This window comes from Phyllobates terribilis, unplaced genomic scaffold (genome assembly GCF_046119375.1).
Source record: "Phyllobates terribilis strain yellow unplaced genomic scaffold, ASM4611937v1 Scaffold_1__5_contigs__length_1240528914, whole genome shotgun sequence".
Taxonomy (NCBI): Eukaryota; Metazoa; Chordata; class Amphibia; order Anura; family Dendrobatidae; genus Phyllobates; species Phyllobates terribilis.
The window spans coordinates 723,157,341-723,178,552 of NW_027362761.1; the positions used below are offsets into that span (position 1 = coordinate 723,157,341).

At 48.3% G+C, this 21,212-nt stretch overlaps 1 protein-coding gene across 1 annotated transcript in view; it reads left to right on the plus strand.

Annotated features, from left to right (window-relative positions):
- Positions 1-21,212, plus strand: part of ATP8B3 (ATPase phospholipid transporting 8B3) — a 1,018,530-nt gene that overhangs the window by 341,408 nt on the left and 655,910 nt on the right. Inside the window, exon 6 of the mRNA XM_073686335.1 lies at positions 21,092-21,153. Within this exon, the coding sequence (XP_073542436.1) occupies positions 21,092-21,153 (62 nt within the window). The remainder of the gene's footprint in view (positions 1-21,091; positions 21,154-21,212) is intronic.

Consider the following 21,212-nt stretch of genomic DNA (forward strand, 5'->3'; position numbering starts at 1 on the left):
TTGAATTTCACCATCTGCAAGCTCTTGGCTACAGAAATGCTGCCTTTCCGCCTGGTGGACACAGAGGATTTTCGAGACCTTATGTCCGTCGCAGTGCCCCAGTACCAGATGCCCAGTCGGCACTACTTCTCAAAGAAAGGTGTGCCTGCGCTCCACCAGCATGTCGCACACAACATCACCGCTTCTTTGAGAAACTCTGTGTGTGACAGGGTGCATTTCACCACAGACACTTGGACGAGTAGGCATGGACAGGGGCGTTACATGTCGCTGACTGGGCACTGGGTAACTATGGTGACAGCAGGACAAGGGGCTGCTGTCCAAGTCTTGCCGTCCCCACGAGTTGTGCGTCAATCCTCTTTATGTCAAAGTTCCTCCACTGCTTCTGCCTCCTCAACCTCCTCTCGGTCTTCCACCTGCACCCAAAGCCTGTCTGGTCATGCCACAAGCTTTCTAACTGCGCAGAAGGGATCCTGCACACCTCCTTACTATGCTGGCAGTAGGGCTCAACGTCATCAGGCGGTTTTTACATTGAAATGTCTGGGAAATGTGAGTCACACAGCTGAGGAGTTGTGGTCAGCTCTGGAGAACCAATTTCATGAATGGTTGTCTCCACTGGACCTGAAACCAGGGAAGGCCGTGTGCGACAATGCTGCAAACCTGGGTGCGGCCCTTCGCCGGGGCAATGTCACACACGTGCCTTGTATGGCTCACGTGTTGAACCTGGTTGTCCAGCAATTTTTAGCCCACTATCCCAGACTAGATGGCCTTCTGCAGAGGGCACGGTCGCTGTGTGCTCACTTCCGCCGTTCGCATCCCGCAGCTCAGCGACTTACATCTCTACAGAAGTCGTTGGGCCTGCCACTTCACCGGCTAAAATGCGATGTGCCTACCCGGTGGAATTCAACTCTGCACATGTTGCAGCGACTGTGGCAGCACCGACAAGCCCTGGTGCAATACGTTCTGACGTATAGCCTGGGCCAACGAGATTCAGAGGTGGGGCAAATCACGCTGGAGGAGTGGTCTCAGATCAGGGACCTATGCACCCTTCTGCACAGTTTTGAAATGGCGACGAAGATGTTTAGTGCTGACGATGCCATTATCAGCATGACTATTCCGGTGATTTACATGCTGGAGCACATGTTAAACAGAATTCGGAGTCAGGTGGTGGCACAAGAGGAGGTGGAGGAAGTAGAGGAGGAGGAGTTGTATGCGGAAGGGCTAACATCTGCAAGGTCCAGACGGTCGGCAGCACCAAGGCGGCAGGCATGTGAGGGTGGGGGAGATGGTTTTACCAGGGCGCATGGTAGCAGCCAAACTAGTGAGGAAGGTGCAGGAGCCCAGGAAGAAGTGGAGGACGAACTGATGGAAGACTCATCAGATGAGGGAGACCTTGATCACATTTCTGTTGTGCGAGGTTGGGGGGAGAGGACAGAGGAAGGAAGCATGATTGTTACCTCGCCACCAACACAACAGGGACTTGGTGCTCCTGGATGCGCAACACACATGAGTGCCTTCTTGCTGCACTACCTGCAACATGACCCTCGAATTGTGAGAATTAGAAATAATCCTGACTACTGGGTTGCCACACTGTTAGATCCCCGGTACAAAAGTAAATTTGCAGAAATTATTCCTGCCATAGAAAGGGATGCACGCATGCAGGAGTATCAGCAGAGACTGTTGCAGAATCTTACATGTGCTTTTCCACAAAATACCAGTGGTGCACGTAGTGAATCTCACAGTTCCAACTTGCCAACCGTGGGACCGTCAAGTGTTCAGCACTCAAACCGTAACAGAACCACAGTATCTGCTGGTAACATCAATTTTGCGGAATCATTTCACCACTTTTTTAGCCCATCCTTTGCAAGGCCACAGGAGACAAGAAGTCTGACACATAGTCAACGCCTAGAGACGATGGTACAGGAGTATCTCCAAGTAAACATTGAAGCCACGACTGTGTCACTGGACCCTTGCTCTTTTTGGGCTTCCAATCTGGATAAATTGCCGGAGCTAGCCACTTACGCCTTGGAGATCTTGTCATGCCCCGCAGCCAGCGTTCTGTCTGAACGTGTGTTCAGCGCTGCTGGTGGTGTGCTGACAGATAAGCGCACGCGGCTCTCCACTGATAATGTAGACAGACTCACGTTCATAAAGATGAACAAATCATGGATCCGAAACGACTTTTCTACCCCTGTGTCATCCTGGGGAGAGTAAAAGCTTGATGATTGGTTAAAATCACCCTACCAACCGTTTTAAGCTTTCAAATTACTAATCATGTTTATCTGTATCTTGACTGGAAAATAATTTGGGCTTTGTAGCAGTGTGCAGCACTGATCCTATTAGGCCATCTATACTAAAGCTTCACCAGATTTAAAATTAAAAATAATTTTTAGCTGCATCTAGCCCGGAAAATAATTTTGGGGCTCCGAGATGCGCAAGGCACATAAGTGCCTTCTTGCTGCACTACCTGCAGCATGACCCTCATATTGTCAGAATTCGAAGTAATCATGACTACTGGGTTGCCACACTCTTAGATCCCCCAAACTTTTCGATCAACCTTTTCATTTTAATAAAGACCAAAAAAATGGTCATTTTTGAAATTATAAGCATTAGCAGGTTGTTAGAAACTGAAATCAAACAGTTTTCAACTCAAAACTTTATTCTAGGTGATGTTACATTTTCACATAGGACCCCTTGTTCGAAAGGAGCTTCTGAACTCTCTCGTCCATTGAATTTGTCAGGTTTTGGATGGTTTCTGCTTCAATTGTTTTGCATGAGGACAGAATACCCTCCCAGAGCTGTTGCTTAGATGTGAACTGCCTCCCGCCATCATAGACACTCCTTTTAATGATGCTCCAAAGGTTCTGAATGGGGTAGAGGTCAGGGGAGCATGGGGGTCACACCATAAGTTTGTCCCCTTTTATGCCCATATCAGCCAGAGATGCAGATGTTTTATGTGCAGCATGAGATGGTGCATTATCATGCAGAAAAATGATCTTGCTGTGAAATACACGGTTCTTCTTCTTGAACCATGGCAGGAAGTGCTGTTTGAGAAAATCCACATACATTATGGAGTTCATCTTTAGCGCCTTCAGGGATCCTAAAGGGGCCGACAATCTCTCTCCCCATGATTCCAGCCCAAAACATTACTCCACCTCCTCCTTGTTGGCGCTGTAGCCGTGTTTGCGTGGGGTGTCCATCAACCAGCCATCCTCCACTCCATCCATCTGGACCATCGAGCGCTGCACGGCACTCATCCGTGAACAAAACAGTTTTGAAATCAGTCTTCATGTAATGTTTGGCCCACTGGAGCCGTTTCTGCTTGTATGAAGTGGATAGAGGAGGTCGACAGGATGGCGCATGTGTAGCACCCTGAGGATTCGGCTGCTACAGGGGTATTGCACCTCAACCCAGAGGTGTGATATTCCACTCCCGGGTAAGGATGGAGTGTGGAGCTAAGCTCAGAAAGCTGCATGCACTACACACATCCCATTTCCGAGGAACAGACCAACGGTACTCCCACTTAGAAATGTGCAGGTACGACCGAGTCTGTTCCTGGCTGGAGTGGGAGGGGGGTGGTACATCCCAGTAGTGTAGGGGCAGATAGGGGGAGCAGCCTGGGTAAAGTTAGGAGCTCATTGGGTGCTGGTCACCTGAGCTCACACATAGAGGGAGTATTTAAGGTGGGCACCATCTAAGATCAGGGTCAGTCAGTCAGTAAGTCTTTGCAGAGGAGTCTTTTGTAGAAGGCTGGTCTGTCAGTCTTTGCAGAGGAAGAGAGCAGAGGAGAAGAGCAGCTCCAAGGCCCAGAGAGAGAGAGGAGAAAGAAAGACCCAGAGGGGGAGAAAGAAGGAACTCCAAGAGCCCAAATTAGACCAGAGGGTGAAGAGTTGGCAACAGGGTACCGGATCCCAAACTGGTGGGGGCTACAGCATACCTCAGCCAGAGACCGGAGGCCGTGGGCAGCATCTGCCACGGCCACCCACCATATCCACCCGGAAGGCAGACCACGCGTAGGGTCAGGGAACCCAGAGTCAAGGGTTACCAACAGAAGGCCCGAGGGAGCCGGACATAGGTGGATCCCTGGTGGGGAAGGCCAGAGACGAGGACAGGTCAGAATGGGAGCTCAGAACCACGCTCCAGAACTACTTGGGGGTTGGCCGAGTCCAGGACCTGGTGGACGCAGCACGGCTCGGGTGGTCACTCAAGGCCGGAGTGACCGGAACATCTGCAGTAAGTAAAGAACCCTGAACTGCACAACCCGACTCTGTCTCTGATTACCATCATCCCTGCACTTCCACAACCACCATCCTCTGCACCTGACCCCCTTAGGCTATACCCCTCCCGTTGGGGGTTATACTACCGAAGCTGCACAAACACCATCAGCCTCAGCGGACCCTGCTGCAGCGGCGGCCGAAGTGACCGCAATTCAACGGGTGGCGTAGTCGACACAAAAGAACATCTAGAAACATCTTAGGACTGCCACACACTGAGCTTGACACCCTGGGCACGGACCGGGTCACCGCCACTCGGAGACTACAACCCCCATCTGATCCGGCTCCGGGTATTCCCCAACAACACTGGCCCAGGGGGCGCGTCAACTTTGGCGTAGTCGGCAGGATAACGTGCCCGCAACAACCGGGTACTGCGTGCCTGAAGAAAAGTACATCGTTACCTTAAAAAGAAGTCTCCTGCCGGTTCCGGAGGGTCCCCGCCATCGGGCCCCATCACAGGTCGTTTCCCGCCGGTTGTCCGCCATTTGCAGCTTTTTCCCGCCATCAATGGAGTTTCCCGCCACTGGGAGACGATTCCCGCCATTTCTGAAGATTTCCCGCCTTGGGGGAGCGGACGCCATTATGGGCGTGCCAGAGGGTGGCAAAAGGCCACCTCCCATCGTGGGCCAGGTCGAAGAATGGCGCCAAAAGCGGAAACCGCCCCCACCAACAGAGACTGTGATGCTGGAAGTGTCCATCAGCGTGAGAGAACTGCCCCTGGAACTGACAATCACCAAGTTGCCCCGGGACCACCCTCGATGTGGGCGGAGACAGAAGAAGAGAACAAAGATGGGTGTCGCCTGGAGCAGTCTGGAGAGAGCGCACCCGGAGACAAGACGTCTGGAGGAGAGTCCAGAAAGAGCCTACCCGGAGATGGAGGGAGAGCCAGGCAGCACCGACCCAGCGGTCAGGAGCCTGATGCGGGCCGCCACTCCAGGCAGCACCGACCCAATGGTCAGGAGCCTGTTGCCGGTCGCCACTCCAGAAGGCCTGCTGGAGACAACGAGAGGAGAGCAGAGCAGCACCGACCCGTTGGTCAGGAGCCTGCTAGAAGCAACGACCCCACTAGGCTTAGTGGAGGTCCTGGCACAGCTCCCCCGAGATCGGGAGTGTGCACAGACTGCGCTGGAGGGCCTCGCACGGAGGATGGCCCGGGTGCAGCGAGAGACGTTAGCGGAGTGGAGCCGAGAGATGGCCCAGCAGACAAGAACTCGTCAGCGGAGCACGCCACCCGAGACGAGGAGACAGACCGCCTCTGAGGATGGCGCAGGAGGACTGAAGGCCGGAGACGGCGCCGAGAAGGGAGCCGAACGAAAGGAGGCAGGTAAAGGGGACGTCTCTACCCCAAACCGGGAAACCGCGAACCTGCCCCAGCTCCCCGTCGCAGAGCCCGAAGTACCCCCTGCCGTGCCCGTAACCGCAACGTCACCGCCACAGACTAGGCCTCAACCGGAAGCCGCAGCCGTGACCCCTGTGACGTCACACGCCTCGACCCCAAGCGTGACCAAGCAGGAAGTACCACCAGCCTGGTCGCAGGGCCTAGTACCCCCGGGCGCCGCAATACCAACAGCGCCCCCTACCTCCGCGGAGCCACCGGCCTGGTCGCAGGGCCAAGTAGCCCAGGGCGCCGCCATCCTTACGGTGCCCTTCACTTTCCAGGTGCCCCAGGCCTGGCCGCAAGGCCTGGGCAACCCGGGCGCCACCACCACCGCGCCCATAAAACCAAGAGTGCCGCATCTGGGAGAAGATCTGTTCGCCCAACATACGTGCCCGGATGGGCAGCCCTTCATATGGCCACCGGAGTTTCACCATCCTCGACTCCGGAAAGAGAGACCCCTAGACGAACCCCTGATCCCGGTTCCAAAGCCCATAAAGAGGATCTCGCCCCCGCTAGAGGAGGCACAGTTTGAGTGGGACCCCACCGGAGAAGATCTCATGGGGTTCACTCAGGAGACTCGGGTAGCCGCAGCGGAGCGTGCAGAGTGCTGCCGCCAGCAGCTCGAGGTCTTTGAGAGGGAGCGGAGAGAGAGGCGGGTCCGGGAACAACAAGCCCAAATAAAGAGCGCGGAGCAGAAGAGCCGGGCCAGGAGGAGTCCCCGTGCAGCTCATGGTCCCCCTTCCACCGGGACTGTGATCAAGTTTAATATGCAGCACGGGTGGGGCTTCATCCGAGATCACCGCACCCCAGGTGACGTCTTCGTGACCAGAAGAGACGTTGAGTCCCACCTACCGGAGGGACACAGAGGTCGTGACCTTTATATAGGGGACGAGGTCACCTTCACCCGGCACAAGTGTGCCAAAGGACCCTACGCCCTCCATGTGCATCGCCTGACGGAGGAGGAGCTGCGGTGTGAGGAGGAGCAAGAGGACCCGGACGGGTCTGAAACTGAAACTGTCCACAAAGAAAGAGCAGGAGGACGTCGTCGTTGAGTACAGCAGAGTAGAAGCTGTATATAGTTGCCCGTCGGGGCACAGTGAACCGTTGCTGCTAATATAGTCCCCGTTGGGACCAGAGAACTGAACTGTTAACCTGTGTGTCCCTTAATCCCACTGACCGAGGACTGAGAGCGGTCATCCCTATTCCCATTACCTGGCCGAGGACTGAGAGCGGCCATATCTCCCCTTGTAAATAGTTGCGCTTCCTAAAAGCGCCCCCTACTGGTTTTATGGGAAAACCATTTTCTTCAAGAGACTGTCGCATTTTACCCGGTCACAAGTTGCACCGTGACCGGAGGAACCAGAGACAGGAATGTTTACAAAAATGTTATTTATATGAAAAGTTTATTGCTGATAATATATGTGATGTTTTATATGTTTATATGTTTATGTTTATGAAAAAAATTGTATGTTTTGGATGTTGTTTATATCTTACAGCCCGAGGACGTGCTGTGATTTACCAGGGGGGAATGTAGCACCCTGAGGATTCGGCTGCTACAGGGGTATTGCACCTCAACCCAGAGGTGTGATATTCCACTCCCGGGTAAGGATGGAGTGTGGAGCTGAGCTCAGAAAGCTGCATGCACTACACACATCCCATTTCCGAGGAACAGACCAACGGTACTGCCACTTAGAAATGTGCAGGTACGACCGAGTCTGTTCCTGGCTGGAGTGGGAGGGGGGTGGTACATCCCAGTAGTGTAGGGGCAGATAGGGGGAGCAGCCTGGGTAAAGTTAGGAGCTCATTGGGTGCTGGTCACCTGAGCTCACACATAGAGGGAGTATTTAAGGTGGGCACCATCTAAGATCAGGGTCAGTCAGTCAGTAAGTCTTTGCAGAGGAGTCTTTTGTAGAAGGCTGGTCTGTCAGTCTTTGCAGAGGAAGAGAGCAGAGGAGAAGAGCAGCTCCAAGGCCCAGAGAGAGAGAGGAGAAAGAAAGACCCAGAGGGGGAGAAAGAAGGAACTCCAAGAGCCCAAATTAGACCAGAGGGTGAAGAGTTGGCAACAGGGTACCGGATCCCAAACTGGTGGGGGCTACAGCATACCTCAGCCAGAGACCGGAGGCCGTGGGCAGCATCTGCCACGGCCACCCACCATATCCACCCGGAAGGCAGACCACGCGTAGGGTCAGGGAACCCAGAGTCAAGGGTTACCAACAGAAGGCCCGAGGGAGCCGGACATAGGTGGATCCCTGGTGGGGAAGGCCAGAGACGAGGACAGGTCAGAACGGGAGCTCAGAACCACGCTCCAGAGCTACTTGGGGGTTGGCCGAGTCCAGGACCTGGTGGACGCAGCACGGCTCGGGTGGTCACTCAAGGCCGGAGTGACCGGAACATCTGCAGTAAGTAAAGAACCCTGAACTGCACAACCCGACTCTGTCTCTGATTACCATCATCCCTGCACTTCCACAACCACCATCCTCTGCACCTGACCCCCTGAGGCTATACCCCTCCCGTTGGGGGTTATACTACCGAAGCTGCACAAACACCATCAGCCTCAGCGGACCCTGCTGCAGCGGCGGCCGAAGTGACCGCAATTCAACGGGTGGCGTAGTCGACACAAAAGAACATCTAGAAACATCTTAGGACTGCCACACACTGAGCTTGACACCCTGGGCACGGACCGGGTCACCGCCACTCGGAGACTACAACCCCCATCTGATCCGGCTCCGGGTATTCCCCAACAACACTGGCCCAGGGGGCGCGTCACATGCACAGCTGCAAACCTCTGAAGGACCCTGCATCTTGTTGTTCGGGGGACGTTGGAGGCACAAGCAGCTTCAAAAACTTGTCTGCTGCTATGACAAGGCTTTTTTGCCGCTGCTCTTTCAACCTGACGTAATTGCCTGTAGGAAAGAGTCCTCAATTTGCCCTTATCAGCACGCACACGTGTGTACTGTGAATCAGCTACATACTTCTTGATTGCCAGGACACTTCATCCTGATCATCGCACAATGTTGATTGTAGTCATGCCTTGACCTAAACACTCCACAATTTGTTGCTTCTCAGCAGCCGACACATCCTTTTTCTTTCCCATTTTGGCAGAAAATGTAGGCTGCTTAATAATGTGAGAGAGCCTTCTTAAGTAGTCTTGTCTTTCATTGGACACACCTGCCAAACTAATTAGCACAGGTGTCTGCAATTGCTTACAGTGATATAAAGAGCCCTGACACACATCACCATCAATGAGTTTAACTGACAAACAAACAAATTCTTCCCTTATCACTCCTAAACACTTTTTGTATAATAATTTGGAACGCAGTGTACATGTGCTTTTCCACAAAACACCAGTGGTTCACGTAGTGAATCTTACAGTTCTAACTTGCCAACCGTGGTCTGTATGGAGTTGTTCAATAAAGGGCCCAAAATTAAGATAACATAGATGGGAGAGGTCTCTATGAATAGGAATTCCTAAGCATTTGATACCCTGTGAGGGCCAGGCAAAGGGAAAGTTGGACTGGATGGAATCCTATATGGATTTGGGGAGGGAGACATCGAGGGCCTCAGACTTCGCTGCATTGATTTTAAAATTTTACCATGTAACAAAGTGATCTATTTCAGCCATAACAGCATGGATGGATATATGTGATTGAGTGATATATACTAGGACATCATCAGCAAATAGAGAGCACTTGTACTCGGTGCCTCCCACCTCAATCCACCTAATATTGGGGTTATGGCGAATTGATGAGAGCAGGTGCTCCGTCACTAGGATGTATAAGAGAGGGGACAGAGGACATCACTGCCTTGTCCCATTGGTGATTGTGAAAGGTGATGAAAATGTTCTGACGCACCCCCTGGGCCTTGGGACACCCGGAGCCGGACCCTTTTTGGTGGATGCTGGTGGTTGTAGTCTTCGTGGCGGCGACCCAGTTCCGTGGCTCAGGGCGGTCAAACCAGTGGCGGAACTATTTATGTGGTTTTCATGTTTAAATGTCCGACTACGCCACCCGTGGATTGCGGTCAGAGTGAACCGCCGCTACAGGGCAGACCACTGAGGCTGGTGTTGTGGGTGCAGCAGAGCGTAGCATAACTCCCCACGGGAGGAGTATAGCCTCAGGGCAGTGTATGCGGAGGATGGGGGTGATGGTGCAGGGCAGCAGCAGTAACGACACGGAGTCAGTGATGCAGTTCAGGGCCTTTACTCACAGTTCTTATTATCCAGACCACGTCTGCAGGTAACGGCTGCCCACGTCGTACTGTGCTCACCAGGTGAGGGGCTCAGACAACTCCCAGATAACTTTGGAGCACTTCACAGGACCCCCTTTGTGTGTCCTTTGTCTGGCCTTTCTTACCAACACTTCTGTCCGGCTGCCTCGGGCCTCCTCTTGGTAAACTTGGCGCCAGTTTCCCTGACCCTATGTGGTGCCTTCCTAGCGGGTGTAGCGAGGGGCTGCGCCACATAAAATGTCAGAGCCTCCGGTTTCTAGCTGAGGGTCGTTTCCTGCCTCCACTAGTTCGGGGACCGGTCTCCCCCTTTGGCCTGACCCCTCCATGCAGGTGGATTCGGGCGTGCGGTGGCGACTCGCCCGTCCGCACCCCTGGGATCCCTTCATTCCTCGTTCCTGGAGCCTTCTCCGCTCCTCTTCCTTCCTTCTCCCTCTTCCAGGCCTGGGCCTCTGTTACTAGGCCCGCCTCCGGAGCAGAGCTCATGCAGAGCCCCTGCTCCCTGCCACTTCTGCTCAGACTTCTCTGCACTGAACTAAGATGGTGCCCACCTTTTATACTCCCTTCTCAATGCACCCAGGAACTGCTTCCTCCCTGCTCCTGCACTACAGGGTTCCCCTTCCTCAGTGTTCCCTCCCCCCACTCCAGCCAGGGACAGGGACTGTCGTGCCCATCTCAGGGGCATATTGGTCGCCCTGCCCCACGGCAATGTGGTGTAATGCATGCAGGTGTCGGGTCCTGATCCACACTCCATCCTTACCTGAGAGTGAGATATCACACCTCTGGGTGAGGTGCAATACGTCTTTAGCAACCGAGCCCTCAGGGTGCTACAGTTCCATTTATCTTCAGCCTAGGTGACGTATTGCGATACAGGGCCGTGATTTTGGCTATAAAAGGGTCCCCTAGACCCCTACCCCAAGCTTTTTAAGAGAATCATATATGGCGTGCCAGGAGACTCTATGGAATGCTTTCTCAGCATCCAACGAGAGTATCTAATTACAAATTTTTAACTGCATCTAGCCCAGGAAATACTTTGTGCCTAGTAGCAGTGTCTGCTAGTAAGCGGATTATCCCGGCTGTTAAGCAAGCTGCACCACCTGTAGTTTAGACACTTAATTTTTTCAAAGGAAATGCTTCGGGACCATGGGATACTTAGTGAAGAGCATCAGGAGGCACCCCAAGGCATAGGGGCTGGGACTGGCAGTAGGATGCCTTGCGGTGGACAGCCGAGCTCGATCCTTATAAAAGCTTTTTAACTGCAGCAGCTTTAGTGGACGCTACTGGAGCTGGAATTACCGCGGCTGCTGGCATGAGACTTGCCCTCCAATAGATCCTTGTAAATGGATTTAAAGTGTATTCATTCAAATTAGAGAGACAATTTAAATTAAAAAGCTTAGAGCTGCCTCCACCACAGGGGGGCTCGCTCGACCCACCAGCGGACAGGCACCAGTATTGGGAGAGGGGGGCTGGCCGTCAGGGTTCACCGCGGCTCTGGCACAAACCCGGCGACACGGAGGTGGCACGGGCAGGAGCGGACTGGCCGTGTCGGCTTCTCACTTTTTGGATTTTAGAAGGGCATGACATGCCTATATCTGTGTCTCCCCCTCCTTTTACTCCTCCACCTCTTTTATTTTCGCATGACTATATGTACTTGTCACTTTTCCATGTGTTAGTTATGTCTTCTGAGCAGTTTGTCAGCTTTTGGACACCTTTGAAGGTGTTTTCTATGTGTTTCTATGTGTTTTTGTTTGCCTGCCATTGGTTTTAACGGTGTTCGAAGGTGTTCGACGAACAGTTCGACGAACAGTTCGGCGAACACACGGGTGTTCGACGAACCGAACCGAACTCGAACACTACGGGGGTGGCTCAACACTACTGCCAACCAAGACTCATGACACTCCACAAACAAATCTCTCCTAAAGACTATAGGCACGAACAACCTCCCACGGGGAGTGTTAGATGGAGCATCATCTTGAGCTTTCAGAATCCCATTCTCCAAAACGGAGTCCAATGCCGCCACCACAACTCCTTTCTGTAAAATGCTCTACTCCTCCTCGGCAACGACCGTAGGAGAGAAGCTGCGAGATAAAGCATCGGCTTTAACATTCTTAGTACCAGGGATATAGGTAACAGAAAAATTAAACCGAGAAAAAAAAAGTGCCCACCTAGCTTGACGGGCATTCAAGCGCTTGGCAGCATCCAGATAGATCAAATTCTTATGATCTGTGAAAACCTAGCGCCTTCCAAAAAATGACGCCAATGTTCAAACGCAAGTTTAATGGCCAGCAACTCCTGATTTCCAACATCATAATTCAGTTCGGTTTCCGAATTTTTTTTCGAAAAGAAGGCACAAGGATGTACTCCACCCTTGTTCTCCTGAGACAAAACTGCTCCGACCCCCACCGATGAAGCATCGACCTCGACCAAAAAAGACTTGGTCTCATCAGGCTGCATAAGGATAGGGGCAGAACTGAACCTCTTTTTGAGATACTCAAACGCTTCAATGACCTCAGTAGTCCACTGGGCCGTATTCGCACCTTTCCTGGTGAGATCGGTTAGAGGTTTAACAATTACAGAAAAATTCTTAATGAATTTGCTGTAATAATTGGCAAAACCCAAAAATCTCTGTATAGATTTCAAACCAATAGGCCTAGGCCATTCCTGCACAGCCTGAACCTTCACAGGGTCCATCTCAAAACCCTCGCTGGAGACAATGTAGCCCGAAAAACTAATTTTCTGCACAGCGAACTCACATTTTTCCAGCTTAGCAAAGAGTGAATTATCACTCAATAACTGCAAAACTTCACGTACACTCTGCCAATGGGACTCTAGATCTGGTGAATAAATCAGAATGTCATCCAAATACACAACCACGTTCTTACCAATCAAAGGTCTCAGGATGTCATTAATAAGCTTGTGAAAAAATGCAGGTGCATTGGTAAGACCAAAAGGCATCACCAGATTCTCAAAATGACCTACAGGAGTGTTAAAAGCAGTTTTCCATTCATCACCCTCCTTCACTCGTAACAAATTGTATGCCCCCCGGAGATCAATTTTGGAGAACCAATTGGCTCCCACTAACTGGTTAAACAAGTCAGGAATTTACGGCAATGGGTAGGAATTGCGTACGGTAATCTTATTAATTTCACGAAAATCAACCACCGTCCTTTTTTTTTTAACAAAGAAGAATCCAACTGCCACAGGCGACTTAGAAGGTCTAATGTGACCAGCAGCCAGGCTAGTCTCTATGTACTCCTCCAAGGCCTTTCTTTCAGGGATAGTCAGATTAAACAAGCAACTTTTGGGAAGAGTAGCACCCGGAACAAACTCAATGGCGCAATCATAATCCCTATGAGGAGGTAAAACTTGTGACTCCTCCTCCGAAAAAAAACCTCCAAAAATCTTGAATAGGTACCAGTAATTCGACCGTTACAACATTTATCATAGCACTTTGGACTCCAAGACTTAATCACATTAGTAGACCAGTCCAATAAAGGATTGTGCAGTTTTAAGCAATCCTAGAACAACTGGAGAGGGCAAATTATCCAAAACAACCAAGTCCAAAATTTCTTGATGAACTCCATTGATAGTGAGGGGAAATGCAGCAGTCTTGTGAGTAATACATTTCAAAGGAGTGTTATCAATTGCAACGACAGAAATAGGTGATGACAAAGGTTGGATTTCAATTTAAGGTTTTCCAAAAACCCTTTATCAATCACATTAAGTGTTGAACTACAATCCACAAATACCTGAAATTCAATCAAATCTCCCTGCAGAGTAGTACTCCCACAAAGAAATACTCCTGCAGAGTGTAAACAAGCTATACAGGCGTAACTGACCTTTTTTTTTTTCTTTACTTAAACGACGCTCACAATACTTAATCAAATGGCCAGCTTTACCACAATAAAGACACAATCTCTCGGCGAACCTCCGGTCTCTTTCCTGAGAGCGGAGTGACATCGCCCCAACCTCCATTGGTTCTCTGCCATCAGAGCAGATTTTCTGGGGACTAGGAACTGACATTACAGGAGTCTTTACCTCATTGAGCCTGCACCTCAGTCTTCTGTCTATACGAACAGCTAACTGCATAGCTTCCTGCAGAGTCTCAGGTGCAGGGAATGCAATTAGCAAATCCTTAACCCTTTCACTCAGACCAGCAAGAAATAAACATTTCAGCGCAGTATCATTCCACTTAACTTCTGAAGCCCATCTCCTGAAGTGTGTGAAATAATTTTCAACATCATCTGACCCCTGATTCAAATGTCTAAGTTCTGATTCAGCAGATGAGATACGATCAGGATCGTCATATAATAGCCCCATAGCAGAAAAAAAATCTTCAACAGACCTTAAACACGGATCATTAGGCTGGAGAGAAAAGGCCCACCCCTGTGGTTCATTTGCAAAAGTGACATAATGAAACCAATGCGCTGTGATTCATTCCCAGAGGATCTTGGTCTCAAACGAAAATATAACAAACAAGCATTTTTAAAGGAAAAAAAATCTTGCTGTTTACCATAAAAAACATCAGGCAGTCCTACCTTGGGTTTGACAAAATGCGCTCCAGAACAGCTACTCACGTGTTGCTGAAGCTTGGCCACCTCCAGAGACAATCCCTGCAGGCGTTGAGCCAAATCCTGGACGGAAACCATACTGATCCCCGAATTTCTTTCCTTTTAATTTTTTTTTGGGCTGGACTTACTGTTATGATCTGCAACATGAACTAAGGAAAGACAGGGGAAAGCTAAGTTCCTGTATTGCAAAACCGGCAGACAATGCATTGTAGGAGCTGATACAATATGTAAATAACAGCCATTCATCAATTACAAATATCAACTCAAGTGATCAACATTCATGTTTATACAAATAATAGTCTGTGTTGATCAACCAAGGAAGAACACGAATTCAAAAGTCAACATAAGGTGTATGGCTCCTGGTCTGGCATAATTAAGAAGAAAAGCTGTGTCACGCCAACTCTCCGGCTGGCGCAGGATTCTTCTTCGTCAAGAAAAAAGACGGCTATCTTAGGCCCTGTATCGACTATAGGGGACTAAATCAAATAACTATAAAGAATAAGTACCTCTGCCTCTCTTCTCCGAGCTGTTTGATCACCTTAAAGGCTTTAGAGTCTTCACTAAATTTGACCTTTGAATGGGCGTACAACCTGATCCGAATTCGCCAGGGATATGAATTTAAGACGGCATTTAATACTCGGGATGGCCACTATGAGTATTGTGTAATGCCGTTTGGACTATGCAATGCACCATCAGTCTTTCAAGAGCTAGTGAACCACATCTTATACCTGGATGATATCCTGGTGTTCTCTCCTGACCTGCCCTCACACAGAAGAGATGTTCGCCAGGTTCTGCAGAGGCTTAGGAAGAACCGTCTGTATGCCAAATTCGAAAAGTTCATTTTTGAGCAGACTTCTCTTCCATTTCTGGGGTACATAATCTGGGAGACTGGCCTGAAAATTGATCCCAAAAAGGTGTCTGCCGTTCTAAAGAGTTCCCGGCCAGATGATCTGGAGATGCAGTGTACCGTTCCTCTGTCCTCCTTCCATGCTGACGCTGCCCAGGGTACGTGCACAGCATGCAGATTCCCAGGCACTGTGCTTAATGTGCGCATGCTCCCCGCCTTTGAAAGGGGCCGTGCTCCATCCTAAAATGTCCCCAGCCAATGGCCGGAGGACACTAACTATTTAAGGCACCTCCTCCAATATGGAGGTGCCTGGGCAACTTTGTTCAGTTCTAAGGTCCCAGTGCATGTATCTCCATTTACTTGCCTGCCTATCAGCTGTGCCCATCAGCTTGTTTAACAGCCATGCCTGCCTGTCTGTCTATCAACCGTGCCCACCTATCAGCCGTGCCCGCCAACCTGTCTACCAGCCGTGCCCACCTGTCTACCAACCGCGCCCGCCAACCTGTCTACCAGCCGTGCCTGCTTGCCTGTCTATAAGCTGTGCCAGTCTGCCTTTCCATCAGCCATGCCTGCCTGCGCCTGCCTCCTGTCCCTTGGGGGTCAGCTGCCATTCACCCGAAGTCAGTTCCAGAGTAGCAACTGTTCACCTTCCTCATTCCTCCTTGGATCACGGAGTCATCTACCCACCGTACATCTGAGGTCTGATTTGGTGAGGTCCCTAGTTACGCCCCTCCAGGCTCTCCTCATGCCACGGCACAGTTTTTCCACCACCTGTCCCATTACAGGGATATACTTTGCCTCACACAGGGTAGTACACAGTTAACACAAGGGATTAGCCCACTATTTGGGAGGGATTAGATCAGTTAATAGGTGAAGTGCTAGACAGGGTTCTACTGGTTCCAAGAAAGTAAATGCAGCAGAGGCGAAAGGGTCCTGTCAGTGCAAGTCTCCAAACAGTATGAGGACACATCCAAAGCTTTGTGTAGATGGCAGGGCAGTCTTGGGCCTAGGGCCCAGAAGATGCATTGAGTGCCATGTCTGTCTCCCCTGTGAGGAAGATGTCGGCCGGGTCACAATGAAAGGGAAAGATGGTGGGCATTAGGTAAGCTATTATGCCAGATAGTAGGTCCCTGGTACCAACAGAAGCTGTTGAGGCTGGGGCAGGTCAGGCAGAATGGAGTCAAGGACTGATACTACACTGGACAAAGGGAGCATCATCCGGAGGGGATTCTGTCTCGCTTTGTGTGCCGCAACCGCATGTATCTGAATTGTACAGTAAAGCTGAACTTGTTGAACCGGACCTAAGGTCTCCTGTCATGTCTGCAGCTGTAACGGGTCCCATGGATGGGGAGGTAACAAGGACTCCCTATTGACAAGTGAGTACAGAACGTACCCCACAGCAGATCACAAACAAGTCAGACTCCTGTTTAGAAGAGGGGTTTCAGCCAGGGCAAAGAGAACTCAGTTCCAGCCCACAGCAAGCGGCCCTGTGCCCCCCTTCACTATTCCAATTCTTTTAATGGGAAGCTTCTGATTAGCCAATACACCTGTCAATCCTTTTAACAGCTATTTATAGGCCACTTGCACAGTTGGCCATGTCAACTGGAAGAAGCTGGTAATTCCAATGAAACACAGGTTGAGACAGTACCCTAGTGATTTTAAAATTCATGGGGCCCCATAGCAATGTTAGAAATAGACATGCGGTCCCCCCTATTTTTATATCTATGGACCTTCCCAGCCTATTAATATCAGCCCCCAGCTGTCTGCTTTGCCTTTGCAAAGTTATTAAAAATGGGGGGACCCTATAAAAAATGATATGGGGTCTCCCGTATTTTTAATAACCAGCTAAGGCAATGCAGACAGCTGGGGGCTGATATTAATAGGCTGGGAAGGACCATGGATTTTTGCACTTTGCCAGCCTAATAAGACCAGCCCTCAGCCACCCCAGAAATAGCGCACCCATTAGATGCACCAATTCTGGCGCTTAGCCTCGGCTCTTCTCGATTGCCCTGGTGCGTTGGCAATCGGGGTAATGGTTTTGGGGTTAGCTGTGTAATGTCCACTGACATCAAGCCCAGGGGTTAGTAATCTATCAGACACCCACATTACTAACCCTGTAGTCAAAAGAAACAAGCACACACATAGAAGAGTCCTTAAAAGCATTCCCTGACAATTTCCCTCTTCCCCCATTAATTACCATTTATGGGCGAAGCTGAAAAGGCAGGTGCGAACAAGGCGACCTACAAACCTGGATCTGTTAAATTAGTTTTGTCAGGAGGAATGGGCCCAAATTCCAACCAACTATTGTGAGAAGCTTGTGGAAGGATATCCCAAAAGTTTGACCCAAGTCATTCAGTTTAAGGGCAATGGCACCAAATACTAATGAAATGTATGTAAACTTTTGACTTTGCAGTAAGTAATAAAAATGCCTTAAAACTTTTCTCTCTCATTATTCTGGCATTTGGCAAATATTAAAAATTATGGTAATCCTAATTGACCTAAAATGGAAAGGTTTATTCTGATTTCATGTCAGATATTGAGAAAAACATGCATATGTGTCTTTTTATATAGTGTATGTAAACTTCTGGTTTCAACTGTATTTATATACCAATTGTATAACACTACACTGCTTGAAAAAGTTTCACACTTGGAATAAAATATCGCCTTGTTATAATGGGTCAATAAACCACTAAATATTGGACATTGGAGTGCTCACTTCATCTTTTTGGATATAAGTTGAGGTTTGGCTTTGCCTGAGAGGATTTTCACCCACTTATGTATTTTTTGCCTCTGCTAGTGCTGCAACTGTATTTTTGTATCTAGATAGATAGAAAGATAGATAGATAAATAGATATCTGTGAGATATATAATTAGTGCCTTGCATGTGTAGCTTATTGTACATTAGCCTAATAAATAAATAAATGAAAAAAAAAGATGTGGGGTCCCCCCTTTTTTGTAACCAGCAAAGGTAAAGCAGACAGCTGGTGGCTGATAGTATCAGGCTGGGAAGATCCATGGTTATTGGGCCTTTCCCAGCCTTCCCTCTTCCTGATTGCCCTCGTGTGTTGGCAATCAGGGTAATGGGGTTTGGCGTTGATGTTAGCTGTGAATTGTCCAAATACACAGCTGACAATTCACAGTAGACATCAACCCCAAGACCCATTACCCCGTTTGCCAACGCACCAGGGCAATGAGCAAGAGCGGAGACGAAGCACCAGAATTGGAGCATCTCGTGATGTTCTACTTCTGGTGTAGCTGCGGGCTGGTATTTTTAGGCTGGGAAGGCTTAATAACCATGGACCCTCACAGCTTTCTGGTTAACCTTTGCTGGTTAACAAAAATGGGGGGACCCCATGTTATTTTTTTAATTTATTTATTTATTAGGTTAATACATATATACTAAGCTGCACACACCAGGCACTAATTATATATCATGGATATCTATCTAGCTATCTACAGTGGTGTGAAAAAGTGTTTGACCCCTTCCTGATTTCTTATTGTTTTGCATGTTTGTCACACTTAAATGTTTGAGATCACAAAAAAAAAATTAAATATTAGACAAAGATAACACAAGTTAACACAAAATGCAGTTTTTAAATGAAGGGCTTTATTATTAACAGGAATAGAATTCCAAACCTACAGGGCCCAGTGTGAAAAAGTGATTGACCCCCTCCTTTAAACATACATTATCTATGGTTTATCACATCTTTGGGAAGCTGAGTTCAATTTCCCTAGCCACACACAAGCATGATTATTGCCACACTTGTTCTCAATCAAGAAATCACTTAAGTGGGACCTGCCTAACAAAGTGAAGTACACCAAAAGTTCCTCAAAAGCTAGACATCATGCTGCGATCCAAAGAAATTCAGGAACAAATGAGAAACATACTAACTTACATCTATCAGTCTGTCAAACACTTTTTTTCACACTACTGTTTCTATTTACCTCATATCTAACTATCTATCTATATATTTGCACATCTTTAACACATAAAAATCTTTAATTTCTATTCTGCATTCTATTCCAGTACGTGTCACATGGACGGCACATGGAGGGCAGCTTGAGAATCGGAATGATGAGTGGTAGCGTCACCGCTCATCATTCCAGCTTTCGCGCTGTACTCCGCAAGAACTGGTGCCTGTGACCTGAGGTAACCTTACTCACATCACCTCAATTCACACCGGCCAGGTCTCACGGAGTGCAGCGTGAGACCCGTCAGCGGCTGTTGCTCCAGTGTGGAGCTTCGTTCTCTGAACGGAGATACATACAATGGATGACGGGGATCATTGTGGGACTTCCATTTGGATTACGCCGGACCCTGTTGATTATTTTTTTATGGTAATAATGCCAAGAGTGTGCAAAGCAGTCATCAAAGCAAAAGGTGGCTACTTTGAAGAACCTAGAATATAAGACATATTTTCAGTTGTTTAACACTTTTTTGTTAAGTATATAATTCAACATGTGTTAATTCATAGTTTTGATGCCTTCAGTGTGAATGTACAATTTTCATAGTCATGAAAATACAGAAAAATCTTTAAATGAGAAGGTGTGTCCAAACTTTTGGTCTGTACTGTACACCTTCCAAAAAGTGAAACTTTGTCTCGTCAGTCCACAGAGTATTCTCCCCAAAAAAGTCTTAGCGATCATCAAGATGTTTTCTGGTAAAACTGAGACAAGCCTTTACGTTTTTTTTGCTCAGCAGTGGTTTTCGTCTTGGAACTCTGCCATGCATTCCATTTGTGCCCAGTCTCTTTCTTATGGTAGAGTCATAACATTGATCTTAACTGAGGCAAGTGAGGCCTGCAGTTCTTTGGATGTTGTTGTGGGGTCTTTTGTGACCTCTTGGATGAGTCGTTGCTTGATAGTTGTTGCTGCTAAGGGTGGCCCAACCAGTTATTAGATTTAGGGGCAATCAGTTTTTCACACAGGGCCCTGTAGGTTTGGATTTCTTTTTCCCTTAATAATAAAGAACTTCATTTAAAAACTACATTTTGTGTTTACTCGTGTTATCTTTGTCTAATATTTAAATTTGTTTTGTGATTTGAAACATTTAAATGTAACAAACATGCAAAAGAATAAAAATCAGGAAAGGGGCAAACACTTTTTTCACACCACTGTATAATACTCGTACAATAAAATGATGTCCCCTTGAAAAGGGCTGACTGTTTTATATTTGACAAAAGAATATAACGAGGAGTGGGTGGAAAATGCAGAAGTGGTGCACGTGTTTCTATTATACTTTTCCTCTGATTGTTCCACTCCTGATTTTGGCTTAAAAATACTGATGTAAAATACTGACCAAATACTAAACATATAGCAAAAATGACCAGCACATCCAAAGCAATGTAAACAGGATCCAACAAAAACATTCAAACTATAGAAAAATGGTCAAAGTTGTATTCTAAATTGCTAAGAGTAATTGCTCTGAGACATAGAAACTGCGTTGCTACTATAGAAAATTTGTGAAAACGCTACAAAATGTACACATGAAATATTTAAAAAAATACTAAACATTTCAATGTGGCCATGATAACAATGTGTGTTACGACAGCACTTATCCAGAAATCCACTGGGGTAGATAAAAAAGTAAATGTCCATACAAGTGGAGAATATCTAATCTGCCTGATGACTAGAAATAGTTTGTAAAAAATTGACCCCAATGTGAATTTGTATAAAGTTGGACAAGGTGTTTGAGTTATATGGCACCTCCCATACCCATGAAAGGTTTATCAATATGAATTCATAATTGACCAAAAGGACACAATACATAAATAGACAAAAAATACTTTTATTTCTTTAGGCTCGCCACAGAAGTGACAAAGCTATAAACAACAGACAATGTGAAATCCTTAAAGAAAAAAGGTTAGTGTTTTTTAACTGCAATTTTTATTTAACAATGAATAAACAAAGTTTGAAATGAT